The sequence below is a fragment of the Typopeltis vanoorti genome, chromosome 17 (genome assembly GCF_054136105.1).
Source record: "Typopeltis vanoorti isolate ZY-2024b chromosome 17, IOZ_Tvanoo_1.0, whole genome shotgun sequence".
In the NCBI taxonomy this organism is placed as follows: domain Eukaryota; kingdom Metazoa; phylum Arthropoda; class Arachnida; order Uropygi; family Thelyphonidae; genus Typopeltis; species Typopeltis vanoorti.
The window spans coordinates 80,063,000-80,079,950 of NC_143565.1; the positions used below are offsets into that span (position 1 = coordinate 80,063,000).

At 33.1% G+C, this 16,951-nt stretch overlaps 1 protein-coding gene across 3 annotated transcripts in view; it reads right to left on the minus strand.

Moving 5' to 3' along the window:
- Positions 1 to 5,806: 5,806 nt before the first annotated feature.
- The window catches only part of LOC150097544 (adenylate cyclase type 3-like), a 59,216-nt gene continuing 48,071 nt past the window's right edge, over positions 5,807 to 16,951 (minus strand). For all 3 annotated transcript variants that reach the window (XM_090406719.1, XM_090406717.1, XM_090406718.1), the window contains 9 exons: positions 16,101 to 16,220; positions 13,686 to 13,960; positions 13,381 to 13,462; positions 12,015 to 12,173; positions 11,688 to 11,834; positions 11,001 to 11,099; positions 10,179 to 10,302; positions 9,604 to 9,728; positions 5,807 to 9,392 (listed from right to left, as the gene is read on the minus strand). In XM_090406719.1, coding sequence (XP_090262845.1) covers positions 9,198 to 9,392; positions 9,604 to 9,728; positions 10,179 to 10,302; positions 11,001 to 11,099; positions 11,688 to 11,834; positions 12,015 to 12,173; positions 13,381 to 13,462; positions 13,686 to 13,960; positions 16,101 to 16,220 — 1,326 coding nt within the window. In that variant the 3' untranslated portion in view covers positions 5,807 to 9,197. The remainder of the gene's footprint in view (positions 9,393 to 9,603; positions 9,729 to 10,178; positions 10,303 to 11,000; positions 11,100 to 11,687; positions 11,835 to 12,014; positions 12,174 to 13,380; positions 13,463 to 13,685; positions 13,961 to 16,100; positions 16,221 to 16,951) is intronic.

A 16,951-nucleotide genomic window follows, 5' to 3' on the forward strand; every position in this document is an offset into this window, starting at 1 on the left:
TTGGCGATAGATGGCGTAGTAGTATTTTCGTTGTGTGTAGTTGGAAGAGTAAGCAGCAAAGACGGTGAGTTGCGTGTAGTGAACCTCTGACGATGAGTTCTTGGAGATGTCATGTAATATTTGTATTTTTTTTAACCACACTGTATTTTGAGGGTATAACAGAAGACATCGGAGATGCATAGCTTCTCCATTTGGAAATGCAAGCCCGATGGATTACTCGAATGATGAGTGGATTCGGGTATTTTTTATCATGTCACCAGAAAATGCAGGTAGATGCCGAACTTGCTAAAGAGTTCAACAAAAAATATTTTGTTTCATCTCCAAGACGTTTGCATATATTGCAAACATTTTGTCACATGCAGCTGTAATTGGAGAGATGCCCAATCTTTTGGAGATGGCATTGATTTCATTCAAAACTATTATAAGCATGTGTGTTCACTTTCTACATTACCGTCTTAAATTGTGCAGGAGTCCATGCGTAGCGAGGAGTTCGAAATGATCTCTTAACGTACCATGAAAAGGTGATGAACCCCATTAAATACGCAAATTTTCTCCATAAAACGGCATTGGGATAATCATCAAATGAACTAGAATGTCTTCCTTACATTCCGATTTTTGTTGTTGTTGCTTTTAAATTTCCTGAAGGACTACGCCCAAACACAAATTAACGTTTACGTTTATGTTAATTACTTAACTAGCATGGAAGACTGTTGCACAAATTAGAAAATATGGGATTGCTTTATAAAATAATAATGTAGATAAGAGGGTGGCTGACTGACAGATAGTAGAAAGTAGTATAAAGGGGTATGAATCTGCAAGATTCAATGTAACCAGTGGCATGCCTCAAGGATCAATCCTTGGTCTATGAAGTAGAGCTTGAGTAATGTCTTTGAATAGCCTAGATCTGTGTAAAAGCTTTGTGTTTTCCCATTTATCCTATGGTTTGTGTTTTCAATTTTTTTCCACGCTGTGCCAGACTAGATTTTTGCAGTTTGGTGAGCCGAATGTGAAACATGTCAACATGCGTCAAGAGGAGTGCATGTACGAGAGGTAACGTATGTGGTACCCTTTGAAAAACGGGGGACCTATAAGTCCCCAATTTTTAACGAGCAATCGCTGAGGGGCAAAGCTAGTTTAGGAGGATCTGATTTTGGTTAGAGGCTAATCCTCTAACCTCAATCAGATCCTCGTCAGAAGTCCTCAATGAAGACTTCCTAAAGCTTTTTAATGTGATTTCCTCTTATGATTCAAATTACTGGAATTTGATCTCCAATTCTACCAGTAATTGCAACAATAGGTAGATTTCACGTGCATATTGTGCTGTCCCCCCCCCCCCCAAATGACTACATCAACCAATTACCATGTCACAATCAGAGAGTTCGAACGAAATACTTTCTGGTCTCTTAGCTTTAAACGCTTCCGTCCTAATTCACTCCAACTAAATATATATAATTAAAAAACGAAGAGCTATTAGGAAATCTTCATGTGTAGATTCTAATTTAAAGGAGATTATTGCTGTCCACTCCTTGAACTGTTAATAAAACATGGACGCAACACCGAAAAATTCAACAAACTCAATAAGTGTTTAGTAGATTATGAAAGCTATAAGACAAAGTTATTCTGAAGATAAACAAAACTATAAAGAAGTATTTTTCCTACACTTAATTCATTTTGGACCATTTGAAATTTTTCTATGCGAAAGTTAGTCAAATGGATTAATTTTACAGACGAAATTTTATTTTCGAAAATATGTTTAATCCATGTAGTTGTATAAACATTTAATATAACGATCAATATTGGGCTACAAGTGAACCGTCCTACCTCCTTGTCTTCCGTATAATAATTCAATCTTAGTCATCTATAACACCATAAAGAAACTTAATGTGAAATTAGCTTCGCCAACTCTCTCAACTTTAAACTACACGCCTTAAATAAGTGGGATTATATTAGCTTGTCTTTGTCCTTTATAAGTAATTGCACTTCGGTATCATCAACGCATTCACCCCTCATCGTTTCAAGCTCAGTAATCCTTTGTGGAAATGGCTATGAACCCCGATGACGAAGGAAGGCTGTAATATTCCCTGCTCCGTATGCCAGACAATAATCCAACAGAGCATATCATCCACTGCTATAGATTAGGTTCACAATAATGATTTCAGCTTAAGAAACAAACACTGCAGATAATGTAATGGCTTTGGCATACTGCTTCCTCATGCCAATGGGAACCGATAATTTCTTGGAAATAAGTAAAATCTATACTTAATGTTCGTGATTTCAATTCACATCTTTACAAACACAGGGCACTACTGTGAGATCTGTATGTGTACTTGCAGACAGATGGATACAAGTATCTCTTAACGAATCCCAAAGTAAATTCTTTAAGATAAAAAATGGCCTACCTCAGGGGTCAGTTCTTGCCCCGTTGCTCTTTAACTTATATATTAGTGATATCCCAGAGACAGCATCACGGAGATTCATGTATGCTGACGATATTCCCATTGTAACTCAACATTCAACATTTCAGAAAGCTGAGAACACTTTAACTGAAGATCTTGCTGTACTTGATAAATACTTTAGACGATGGCGATTACAACCACCTGAACAAAACTAAAGTAGCATTCTTTCATTTAAGTAATATCCAGGCCAGCTATATCCCAAAAGTTTACTTCAGAAATAAACAGGTGAAATTTAGCAATCATCCAAATTACCTAGGAGTTACCCTAGACAGAAGTTTAACATTTAAACGTCATCTAGAAAATATTGCTGGAAAATTAAAAACTCGTAGTAATATAATGCATAAACTTGTTGGTATTTCTTGGGGTGCTGATGCCAACACACTGCGTACTACCGCACTGTCTTTGGTCTATTCCACAGCAGAGTATTGTGCTCCTGTGTGGCTGAACAGCGCACACGCTTCATTGGCCGATGTCCAGCTGAATCAAACTATAAGACAATCTCTGGAGCTTTAAGATCTACTCCTGACTACTGGCTCCCAACTCTCAGTAATATACTCCCTCCCTCGCTCCGCATGACCCAAGCCTTAAGCATACTATGTACAAAAATAATTGGAAACAGTTCCTTGCCTATCCACCAAGACATTTCCTTCCCTACTTCACAAAGACTGAAATCCAGGCACCCTGCCTGGAGGAGTGCAATACAAAATAAACGACCAGAACTTCGACCTATGCGAGTCATGGGGAGAGTATTGGCTTCAACATACCTCCAATCTTCTAATAGCTATCTCAAATCCGACATCTCGTCTGGAGGGTTTCAATCTCCCTAGACATGTATGTACCACTTTAAATCGGATCAAAACAGGACATGGGAGATGTAAGCATCTCTTGAATAAATGGAACTGGTCCGATACTCCAAACTGTCAATGCGGAAGAGGGATCCAGACTATCAATCACATTGTGCTTGAGTGCCCTGTCTACTCATTGTCGGGTTCTAAAGAGCACTTTTTTAAACTGACCCCTGAATCCCTGGAGTGGATCCTGGATTTAAGGATTAAGCTCTGACTCCTGATTCTTAATTTTGATGTTTAATCATTTCAACGTAGTGTATCCCTTTTAATATGATTTTTATAATTGTTTTTATGCTGTTTTATGTAATTCGTATGTTTTATTCTGAGACCTGTACATCATACGCTAAATAAAATAAACTGTGAGATAAAGCAAGAAGGCTTATTAATATGCACTAACACGTGTATACACACACACACACACACACACACACAATCCCATGAAAAAAGCTTCGTAGTCCTGCATAAAGACGCATTAACGACTTCGCTCATGACGAAACTTATTGTATCAGTAAACTTCAATGTCAATGATGAAAATATTACCCGAAAGTAGTATAGAATCATTCAAAGTGTTTCAGTGTTCCAGATATATATATGGCACACACACACGTACAAAGTACTGAACTCCGACACCCCTTCAATACACGATCTATGAAATATGCCGTTCGACTGCATGCACATTAATAGAAGAGCACATGTAGAGTCTACGCCATTACATTTTGCTGCAGCAATGGTGTTGGCGTTGAAAGAAAAGACGTTTATTGTTGAGCATTATTTTCGTTCATACGGAGTTGACAGACCAAATGGTCCAAGCCTACGACATGTTTGTGAACAGTTTGTTGGTCGTTTCCGTAAGCGTGCCCCAAGCAATAGTGTCATCATTGCCTTAATCAAGAGGTTCCGTCGAACCAGGAGTGTTATTTGCCACGGTGTAAACGGAATTCGGGGAGACGATGAACTGGTTAACACAAATGAGAATCACGGGCCTGTGAGGGAGCATGTGTTACAGTCTCTGAATTGCAGTCAACGCCGAACAACGGTAAAACTTGATAAACCGACCGGTTGCTACAGAGAATTCTTAAGGAGTTGGACGCCTTTTATACGTCATTCTGATGGATCAGTGTTTAACAGCAGCGGATTACGCTGCACGTCGGGAATACTGTGCACGCGTGCTGGCCAATGTCTATGAGGATTTTCCTTTCTCTATAATGTCCGGAAGAAGCGCATTTCCATCTAAGCGGTCATGTACACAGACGAACCTACAGGTTTCTCGGGAGGACCTACATTTGTCCAAGAAACCTTTTTAGAGCGAGAAGGTCACTGCATGGTGTGCAGTTCCCCGCCAGGACATAATTGGGTCCCACTTCATTGAAGAGGATGGTGTAACCATGACCTTGAATAGCGAACACTACATCGAATAATGTGTTGGTTCCGTTCACCCAGGATTTGCATAGGATGTGTTGTGTTAAAACTATTCCATTTCGTGCACAGGTATTCGAACAGGACGGACAACCTGTCGCACATCACTCTAGAGCCTATTTATCAGAACATTTCCGCAGGAGGCTCATTTCGAGGTTCGCAGAATTCCCATTCTACTGATGAACTTGATGAACTAAGGTATAAAATTTCGTAATATGTCCAGAAGATGTCCAAACTCTTGTTCTTCAAGATGACAGAGAACCTTCGCATGCGCTACGAAACCGGTCTTGAAAAACAAGATGCCCATTTCGAGCACGTAATCTACCGTCGTTAATGTTTTATTCGACCACGATTCCGCCAATAATTGTGGATGTACATATCATCATGTGTAAACATATATTTCTTTGTTAATAAGCCGGTTTAATCCATAATGTATATCGTTGTAGTTATTTATTGAGTACTTTTTTTGCGTACTATTATATTAATGTTAGGGCTGTTAATACTTCGACAGGAACATACTTCACTCATTGTTCGAGTCTTCCAATAGTATTTATCTTCACATATTTTGCAAATTTATTTTCTTCCCATACTCCTCTTGAATGACGTAACTGCTGTCCCAAAAGATGTTAAACATGAACTTTCCTAAAGAAGATTGCGTTTTGAACATTTTAGAAGTCATGAAGTAGGATGGCAATTCCATTGACTGAATTTTCATTTCAATTCATATGGATGGATCCAGATTTTTAAATCCCACACGGTTTAGTAAAGAAAATAATTGGTAACGTTAAAGCCATCAACATCATTTGATACACAAACATACTTTTTTAAACCTAGAAGAAGTTTATTTTTAGCTTATATTATGGCTAAACAAGAACGACAATATGAGACTAGACGATTTACTTCATTTTTTTAAGTAATGGAGCTAATTTTCTACAATTTTACTCACTATAGTGTATAAAACAGAGTGACGTAACTACTGAAAAACAATCTGCAGCTGTCGTGTGTTAACAGAATAAATAAATGCCTTTTTTTTGGTGTGTGGGGGGTAGGGTTACAAGATACAAAAATATATAATGTAAAACGAAACGTGCTTAAAAGCATTTAATTAATAGAAAATCGATACAACTACACAATCACGCGCGTTTAATTATACAATAAAAAGCATTTCCCATGAAATAAATGCCACCAATACATTCTCTTTTTATGAAAAATTACAACAAACTTAAAAGTCCTAAGCATTTGCTAATAAGAGAACAAAGTATACATAAGGATTGCGCTGACGAAAGAAATAAATAACTGCACAACACGAGTAGTATTATAATAAGAGAAAACATCTAAAAATTGAAGGGGAAAATAATCTACATTTCATGGGGAATTGAAATTCTAAATACATGGAAGATGATCAAAAATATCCGAAATCGAAATTATTCTTAATAATTTCTTACCCAAGATTACGTGTTAAATAAGAAATCAGATTAGCCCAGAACAAGTAACCTCTACAATTTCTTCGGAAGTTGTTCCTAATTGGTCTTTTGGCATCTCATTTCTGCGTTATGAGATTGCATTATCTACACTGCCCTGAGTGTCCAGTCATTCTTAGGCATCCACAGGTTTCTCCATCGTCTTACTTGCCAGATTTTTACTTGCGAAGAAATTCAACAGTCGCGGATATATAACTAAATAGTTGTAGGCCATTCTCAAAGACCAGAGATTCATTGATGAATGGAAAGAAACTCTGGAGTCGTTGCATACAATGATTGAGATTATACTTTGCTAGAAATAATTCAATGATTTGTAATGTGCTTTATTTCGTTTACAAAAATATATAAAAAAAAAAAAAAAAAAAACGAATCTTTCGGATATTTTTGATTCAGTTCTCATCAAAATGCTTTCGGTTGAGATATTGTATATTGACACAAAGTAAATACTGTATTCGGCAATGAAAATAAAGCAATCGTGTATTTTTGCAAGACATTTTTGGTAATATTGATGTATGTTCTAAGTTTTTAAACAACTGTGAAGTTTAGTTTTGTATTTTTTTTTTTTTTGAAAATAAATGGCATTTCCCTAAATTTGTTTAAGATTGAGTAATATATTATTTAAAAGCAATTTACACATATTTTTGATACAATAGCATCCCAAAAGCACCTACAAAAAAAAAAAAACGCCGAGGTAGTATTTACAGCCAACAAATTGCAATGTTTCCATTGGTCTGTTCTTGAGGCCTCATGGGCATTGATCTGCAAGAAAGCACTACAGGAACTATTACCTCAATAAAACATTTCACTAAATTGTGGTTTAGGAATGAATACATTGTCCAAATGCTTGTATTCCAATTTATGAGATCAATGTGTTATTCCCTTACGGCATAATAGCATTTGTTTTCTACCGGACTTAACATTTACATACTTCTTTAACAAATTAAGCTCATTAATAAAAGGTAAAATGTTCATTTAAAAAATATTAAAGAAATTTTTACCCATACTAACAGTGTAGCATTTCTCGCGTATGTTTACTTGACAGCCAAGAGTATTTTTATTTTATTTTAGTATTTCTGTCCAATTCAAATAATAAATTATAATCGATTTTATAACTTGATCAAATGATCTTTCACAAATTCCTTATTCATTTGTCTCAGTCTAGCCAACTAAAAATCGGTTGATATTGTAAAATTATAATAGATTACAATTAATGTTATTATTTGCATTTCAAACATTTCTGAAAGTAGTAAATTTCGGGACAACAGTCGATTAATATCGATCATTTCAAATTTTATATGGATTTTATATAAAAATCCATATTTTATAAAATCGATAAAATCCAAATTTTATCGATTTTATATGGATCGATCATATCGATCCATATAAAATCCTGTGCTATAAATCTAACGAAAAATTAGTACTATAGACACTCCTCGTTTAACACGCTTTCACTTAGCGCGATTCAACTTTTAGAAAACTTCAGCAGGGATATTTTTCTTAGGTACATTTTACTTTAACGAAAAATAAAATGCATACAAAGAAATTTTTTAAAGTTATTCATGCTAATTTTACATTTCTATTATATGTTAAACTCTTTTCTTTATGGTGCGTTGAGCGAGAAGCCATTATGACGTTAAGTGAGAAATAGCAGTACTGGTTTACGTCGACATATCTCCTCTCAACACATTATAAATATAAATAAAAGCAAAATCGGATTATTTGATTATTGTTATAATAAACGCTATCAAGATCACCAGCACTTATAAATTTGTAAATAAAAAAATAAAATAAATATCTTTGTGGAATGTTCGAGATTCATTGTAGCATAAAATAACTGTTCTCAAAACATTCTGTATTGTTAACAATTAGCAGATTTCGGCTGCATAGATGATGTTTCCATTATTATATTAATATATTAAAATTTCTAAAGATGTACATGAAATTTATAATGATCTATTTATAACGTAACTCTACAAAATACAATTTTTATAGGAAGTATATTTTTTTTTAAAAAATGGACAAATTTTAAAAAAATTATGGACAAATCTAACAGATTTAAGCTAAACATTGCTCTGCTCAAGCCTGACTGCACAGCTAAGCATACAGTTTCGTGTTCTTATCTTTGTCTATTTAATTGAAGCATGTCAGAAGGTTTTTGTGTGTGAGTTTTTTTGTGGGGAGGGAGAGGAGGATAGTATTTTGATGTTTATTTTTTCTTCCCAATCCCAATCAGAGACATCTTCAATATTTCAGTGGTGTTTTCTCTCTCTAGTGAAATCACTAAATCAGAAAACTTTCTACAGCGCCCTCTGGCGACAGTAATTCCATTACGCATCTGTCTTGTCCTTGGCATGTATTCTTCTGAACTTTATCTTTGGGAAAAAACCATTACGATGTGTGTGTGTGTGTGTGTGTGTGTGTGTGTGTTAAAGTGGTATCATAGATCGTTTTCTTAAAATTTTCTTGGATTCTCATCAGGATTTCTTCGCTATGCATATATGCATCTGCATTATAAAGTTATTTTACTTCTCTTAAACGCTATAGGATGATACATAATTATTTTATAATCATATTTGAATTCATCGCACTGAAATGCATAATACTTTTGTTTTGAGGACAAACAAACTTTCATTTTTTTTTTTTTTTTGTGTGCTCTGTTATAAAACTCATGATTCGACAGTAGATTTTATTTTGGTTACAAAATGCATTATTCTGTTCCGGTTGCAGTGTATTCGAGTTACGTATTCGCACCCCGAAGTCAAATGTTAGTGAATGATGCATATTACACTTCATCATCATGTTTGTAATACAACACAACAAACTGTAACTACCTTATGATAAGTACAGAATAAGTGACACTCCTTCTTCGCTCAATAGAAAACATCAAACCATAATACAACAAAAAGTTTTTCATTGCCAAACTTCCTTGATGATGGCAAGTTAAGCAGTGGTTGCTGTAGCCATTCGATGAATATTTACAATAACTAAATGCATCCTCACTGGTTGTCTTGGTGTGCAGTGAACGATGGAGATGTATGAATGGAAGATTGATACTCAATTAAAGCTTCTCCATCTCGTTTTCCAACCAAATAGAAGGTCATAAGTTTACCCTTTCCTTTTACAAAAACCAGACCTCTTTGCTCAAAAATGAATCCAAACTCTTCCAGGATGTGTGCTGTCTCTTCAACAACCTGAAATCATGAGAACATAAAAAAAAAACATCAAATTATTGCCTAACGTACTATTTAAATAATAAAATATTTGTAAATAAATAAATGAAAAGATTGCTTGATATCTATAAAAACAAAAAGTTATCTGTGATTGAACCAGTTGGTATTCGGTGTTACACTCTAACTCAAGAAACGTGTATAACTTTATTAGCATCTTTAGAGAGTTACTTACCTGAATATATCCAGCTTTACCAGTACTTTCCATCCTACTGGCTACATTAACTGTATTTCCCCATATATCATAGTGTGGTTTGCTGGCTCCAATAACTCCTGCCGTAATAGGTCCATGGTTTATTCCTGACAAACAGAAGTTTAATTATATTAAAAAATTAACAAAAACTGAACATAATTATAGAAATATATAGGTACTATAATCAGGGCCGTTGCCAGATTAGATTGCGCCCTGAGGCAAACAATTAAATATCGCCCCTAATGGATTATAAGACAAAAAATATAAGAAAATCTCCAGTTGCTAGTTTGTTTTTATTACAAGAGAAATATTAATGCAAAATGGTTATATAATATTAATTAAATGTTTGCTCTACGTAGATATTGCACAATAAAACTGTTCTTAAGCTCTTTTAAATTTAAATTATAAGCTATATAAGTATTTTTAAATACTGAATATTGGTTAATATGACATTCAGTTAGTAACACATCAGGTTGGTATAAAATATAGTTTTACTATTAATGTCATATAAAATTATGAAATAAAAAATCACACTCGGTAGAAATGTATTCACTTACCCATTCTCAGAATGAAACTGTTGAAACTCTCTTTATTAATACCTTGAAGGGTGTCCTTGAGTGCTATAGCGAAATCCGTGAGTGCTGCCAGATGGGCCCATTTTTCTAACACGGGAGAGTCGGTCTAATGAAAAAAAAAAAAAGAAATAAACGTTTTATTTATTAGAATCATTAAACAAATAAATGGACTATTTTATTGTAAAAGTATAGATTTTCAGTGAAATGTCATTGCACAAACTTTAAATGGTTTTCCTCATCTTTCTCTCTATTAAGTTTAAATAATAGTTTGACATCTGTTATATTCCGAGATAAATAAAATTGCAAAAATGAAATAATACCTATAGTACTTAAATAAAATACCAAAGATAGAGCAAAAAATGGTTCAATTTGGCATAAGTAATATAATAAAATGAGGGATATTATGGATCCATTTATATTTTATAACCAAAAAATTTACAGAGCACTTATGAGAATATATAAGTCGGAAGTTATATTTTCATATTCCTATGGTAAAATTTTGAAATTAATTTTAGTTTCTTTATATATTTGGCGATAAAACATAGATGGATTCATAACATCCTCTGTTATAAATTAAAGAGATTTCAAGAATACTGACTCTAGCATGCAATGAACTTAAGAATCATCTTTATATCTAATTTAGTATAGGAGCTTTGGCTTCACTGCTATTGTTGTCCCGCTTTTTGGTGCTTTTACATTCTATAATTTCTAGCGCCTTTTTATAGAATGTGTTAATATCTCTGCACTAGCAAGTTCATTAATTATCCATAAAAAAATAATAATACGAGATAAATCAAATTTTACCTGTGAGTTATTTTCATTATTCAGCCCGCTAGCAGCCATGTACGTGGAGCCAATAGTTTTAATCTTGAATATATCTTTAAACCGAGATTGTTCAAGTAACTAGGAAGGTAAAAAAAAAAAAAAAGAAAAAAAAAGTTAGCATAATAATATTATGTGATTATTTCCTAGAAAATAATTAAAAAAAAAACTGTAGGAAAGCACAATTATAATAGCAGTGGAGAGCTATAGCTACGTGTCTCTAAATAATACATAGCTAAAGCAATTCACCTGGAACGAGAAGATAATTAAAGCTGACGAATTACATTATTAGGTGTATTAAACAAATACAATTTTATTAAAAAATATATTTTAAATAAGTTAATATATTTATAAAATTTTAATCATTATAATAAATAACATTAGATTCTATATAAATTCTTCAGTTTTATTGAGAAATAAAGCACATAAAAGAAAATTAGTGGAACAAAACATAATAGCAATTTAGTGACGGTATTGTTAATTTCTTACTATACTTGTGTGTGCATACTTGGTAATTAACAAAACAGTTATGTTGAGTTCTTCATTATAATATTAAAATATACAATCTGGTGTTCTTTACATATGTATTTTTGCGATAATTAAAAAATGTTTTATAGTTAATAATTTCAAAACATTTAAACTGAATAGAGCAAGAGATGCTCCACTTACTGCGTCGTAGTCAGAGATGACTTCGTTGAGAACTCTCAGACATTCCAAGCCTTGTTTATTCACCGATTCTTCAGTATAGAAATCGGAGAAGTTTGGCATAGCAGCAAACAGAACTCCAACTGCATCATAACTTTTGCTGTACAGCTCCTGCAATAACAAAATCATTATCAAGCACTCCAAGTAAACAACGTGGAAGAAAGAAGCTCAAATAACAGCAAGACAAACTCCTGATGGGATCTTCCATTGCAAATATTTTAAAGCATTGAAATCCGTTTAGATAATAATGCAAGAGGCGTATGCAAAATGTACCTTGATTTGATAACGTACCTCATCTGTTTTCGTTCGTCCCAGAAAGTGCTTTGCCACATGAAGAGGTAAAATGTTGTACACAAGTGCTTCATTCTTCAATCGCATATCAGCCACTTTTTCTTTCTGTTGTTCGACTTCCTTCTGCCAAAGAAATAAGCGTCGGGATGTTTTCTCAAACTGAAAAAGAAACAAGAAAATACGGGATCATGTAAACGTTGTTCGAAAAATAATACACAAACTTAATAAATAATTATTCAAAATATTCTTAAATGTATTTACTTCTATCTCAAAACTAAAGCTAAAGTTAATTAGATTAGTGTAGCCTTTTTAATCAGGCCATTTAGATTAAAGACTAGCAACTATTTTTATATGAATCCCACGTTAGTACGTAGCTTTTATCAACAGCCGCAACCTGGTGGCTGTTGATAGAAATGTATGGATAATCCTCTTTATTCATAAAGGGTGTTTTAAAGTATTGAATCATTTTAAAGCATCTGTAGACTTACAGGTGACAATAGCATGGCCATTAACTACCTGCCATCTGTATATTGATATCCTTTCGAAAAATGTTTTTTTTTTAACTCCACAACTCAAGAAAATCGACTATAGATCAGGGTTACGGACAACAAGATGGCAGCCTATGTCTATCATACTCTCCTTCCCAGATAACTTTGGATTATTCATAGTCTTGGACCAGTTATCAATAACTGCTAAGAGTAAAGATTCCCAGACTATCGATCTTCAAATAACGGAAATGTTCTCATTCCTTTTCATCGAGAGTGGTTTAGTTCACCACTGCTGATGATCTGTAGACTTACAGGTGACAATAGCATAGCCATTAACTACCTGCCACCTGTATATTGATATCCAAATGTTTTCGAAACATCACAAGGGCATGGACATGCCCTTGTGATGAAAATCTGTGATGTTAGATCAGAAGTAGGAAGACTGTTATAGGATAGATTCTAATCACAAACTAGAAGGAACTTAAGCTTTTTGTTTATTCCTACTTAGTTTATTAAAGATAAACTTCCTGAGAATCGTAATTGGAATTCAAAATCTCACATTATTTCAGACAGTAAACCGTCTAGGGATACGAGCAGAGATGCAGCAGTTTTCTATCTTACTTGTCATCTATAAGTCAATAATCATAAACTCAACCGTTGATGACTAAGAATGAAGATTGGCTGCCTCCCGATTTCTAAAAGTCAAGGCTAAGAATTCCAACTACTCCTTTTTGGGGATGAAATGTTGTTAGAGAATTTCGTTAAAAAAAAAACATTTTAAATTGATAAATTATTATTGCAAAAAAGACATTACTAAATCTATTACTTTCAGTTGCTATAGCAACATCGATTTGAATTACTGAAGTATAGGCACCTACCTGACGATTCAGAATAATTAGACTGACAGCGATGGCAACTACAACAACAGAGAATAAATATTCATGCGCGAGGTTTTCTTCTCTGTAAAAGCAAAGAAAAGTAAAGAAAAATGACAATTATTTATTAAACCAATAAAATACTGTGAATGAAATCCTTATGATCGAATTACTGTAATTTAATCTGATAACAAATGAGTCAAAAATAAATAAATCAATATAATTACTACAATTAGTCATTTTTGGTTAATAGCTGTTTCTGTGAAAACCTTTTAACTATTGTAGGAATACCGCTCACCAGTACTTACGTGTTCCAGTAGGTCCGAAGGTCGTACCACCGAAAAGACGAACGTAGCGGCAAGTTGATAAGCACACATTGAGCGACTACTATAAAAGAAGTAAAGAGGAGTTTGATGAGGTGACTGACGTGCGTCAAAACAGTGATTGCCAACATTCCTAGAAGACCAAAGTACACCAGGTATTGAGGGAACAGCCAAGGACACTTCGACTCGTCTACTAGTAGGGATGTCATATTCAAATGGATAGTAACACACGATGGATTATCTTCGGGCGGATGAAAGATCTACATATAGAAGTGTAAATTATTTAAATAAATGCATTTGGATGTACTCTAATTTAACAAAAACACATAAGAAATAATTTTTAAAAAATGGTAAATGCAAATAATCATCACCTCTATAAATATGTCTCACCATATTGCCCATCGATTGAATCACCAGGTGGTTTTTGCAATTTCTAGAGATCCTGTAGTTTAATTAGTCCAACATCGCACATGTAGTTTAAGTAGCGAATTTATATTAGGGGGAAAATACCCTTCAGCACGCATGTACATCAACTGTTAACAGTATAAAGTGTTTATTGTTGAAAATTGTCTTCGTTTTCTGCCAGGAAAGTGCATTAAAAATCATAAGTGTGTTAATCTCAAGCCGATTACTTTATTTTCTGGTGAGTTACATACATAATTAATATGTAATGCTTTTTTTTTTATGTAAAAAAATTTTTTTTTATAGTAATGGCCACAAACTGCAACGAAAGGGAAAACTAACATTGAAAAGAAAATTTATTTCTCTCGAAGAAAAAATTAAAATCTTGGATCGGTTGAAAAATGGAGGAAAACCAGGAGCTATTGCAAGGACTTTGAATTTAAACGAATCAACAATTCGAACAAACAGAATGAACATAAAATCCGAGAAAGCGTTTATTGCTAGGTCAATGGTAAGTGCAAAGCACGTTGCTCGTGTATTCTAATGTTCTATTTCAATATTCCAATGAGAAAAATAGAGAAATCTCTAATGATTTGGATAGAAGATTGCACTCAAAAGAAAATCCCTTTGGATGGAAATCTTATTAAACAAAAAGCTCTCACAGTTTATAAACATTTATGATGCAGACCATGTGTTCAATGCGGATGAATTCGGGTTATATTGGGGGGAAAAATGCAAAAACGCATCTATATTTCGAAAAATGAAAGTCAGCTCCTGGATTCAAAGTTTCTAAAGATAGAATTACTCTACTGTTTTGTAGTAATGCATCAGCTGATTACATGACAAAACCAAATGTTTTTGCCCAAAACATTTATGCATTATGTGCAATGAAGTATATGTACAATTTGTAAATTTATAATTTTATGTATTTGTTTCATAATATATATTTTTTCATAACTTGCATGAATTACCTGAATTAAATAAAACTATTTTTTTGTTGGATACAGCATTGTTGTTTATATTTATTTTTTTTTTTTTAAAAAAGCGATTTCGGAATATAACCCTATTTTTTCTATGTGATCTGAGTCTCGCATAACGCGATTTATATAACGCGGCATTTCTATGGAACCTAACATCCGCATTATACGAGAGTTACCTGTATTTCATTTTCGCCGAATTTATTTGCATAGTGATGGATGTTCATATGGCAATACGGTTATTGAAATGCTACACCAGAATCAGGACATAAAAAAGATTCGGCTGGTAAGACTGTATAGTCATCAGACCGAGTTAGATTGTCACGTGTACGTCCTTGTCGCAAATATGTTGGAGGTAAATTTGTTAGTGTAACAGTATAAGAGAAAAGGCCTAGGATTTATGTACATAACCATAGTTCTTTCTCGAGATTAAAAAAAAAAAAAGAAATTTTAAGTAAAGATTCAAATGTTACTATTACACCAAAGAATCTTCCCAGGAAGGAAGCTTATCGACGCCACAAAAAAATTAAGGAATGATCCCAACAAACATATGTTTTTTTTTTTAAATAAATAAATAAATTATATCATCGATAGCAATTTAATCTGTGAAGCATTTAGTCAATGAGTATTAAAAGCAAATCTAAACTAATCCACATTTAAAAGTGAATCATGAATTAATTTTAATGTGTGAAAAATTCTTCAGTACAAAAGACTAAAATTTAAAAATAATGTTGCATGACTCAATACTAAAATAATTTATAAAATGCCATATTTTTACGATATTTTATATCATATAAAAACATAAAAAGAATATCGCTTGTCAAATAAAATAGTGTTTCAGGAAAATAAATCAGAAGATGTAAAATATAGTGTTTTTCCTTTCAGAATTCCGATGTGGTTTTAGAAAGATTTATGAAGATTAGCATTACCAGTGTCATTAGCAAGAAAACATATCAAGGAATTCGTCTTTCAATAACAGAAATACTGGCAGATATCGGAGAATATCGTGAAGGTTACCTACCGATGAAATCACGTGGATAAAAATCCATATAGAGATCATAATTATCACAACAATCAATCGTAGCCACTCCTTCTTCTGTAAGGAATCTGATATGATAAGGATAGGCTTGGGAAGAGAAGTCTGAAAGAAAAAATAATAATAATAAATACAAGTGAAAAAGGGAACATCCAATAAATAAACGATTAAGTTCGTATTTTTGGTAAGAACTTGAAATGTTTCGAATTAAATTTAGCATGTACTATTGATATTAATTTTGTATTTATTTTCAAAATTATCAGTCTGTTGATTTATGTATTCAATAAATTTAAAACCCGAGTTACCGATAGTGTGATGTTATGCAAATCAAATAAATGGTTGGATATTTTTTATATTATCTCCTTAGGACACCCACAGAAAGATTATTCATTTATATATTTATTCATACTGATAATAATGAAATCGCATGCTCCAACAATAGGAAACTCGTCAAAACAATGAACTGAGACAGCATGAGCTACGAGACACGCGTATTGAATAAAGATTCAATTAAATCAGTTACAATTCATTTGAAAACGTGCCATTTTTAAATGCAATATTATATTTTTGTACGAGTGTAAGTGTTGTACTAAAGCCATGATTCTATTTTTTTTTTTTTTTTATTTACAAAAGAAAGGTAAACTCTTAACTGTGTTCTTAGTTTTCTGCAAAACAAGTAGATGGCGCTGGGCGATATATTAAATAAAAAAGAGCAATTCTCATATATTATTATATCATGTATCGTTTTGATATATTTATCTGTTTAGTTTTTTTTTTTTTTTTTTTTTATGGTGGATATTTCAATCAACAATTTGATCCATATTGCTATTCTAATT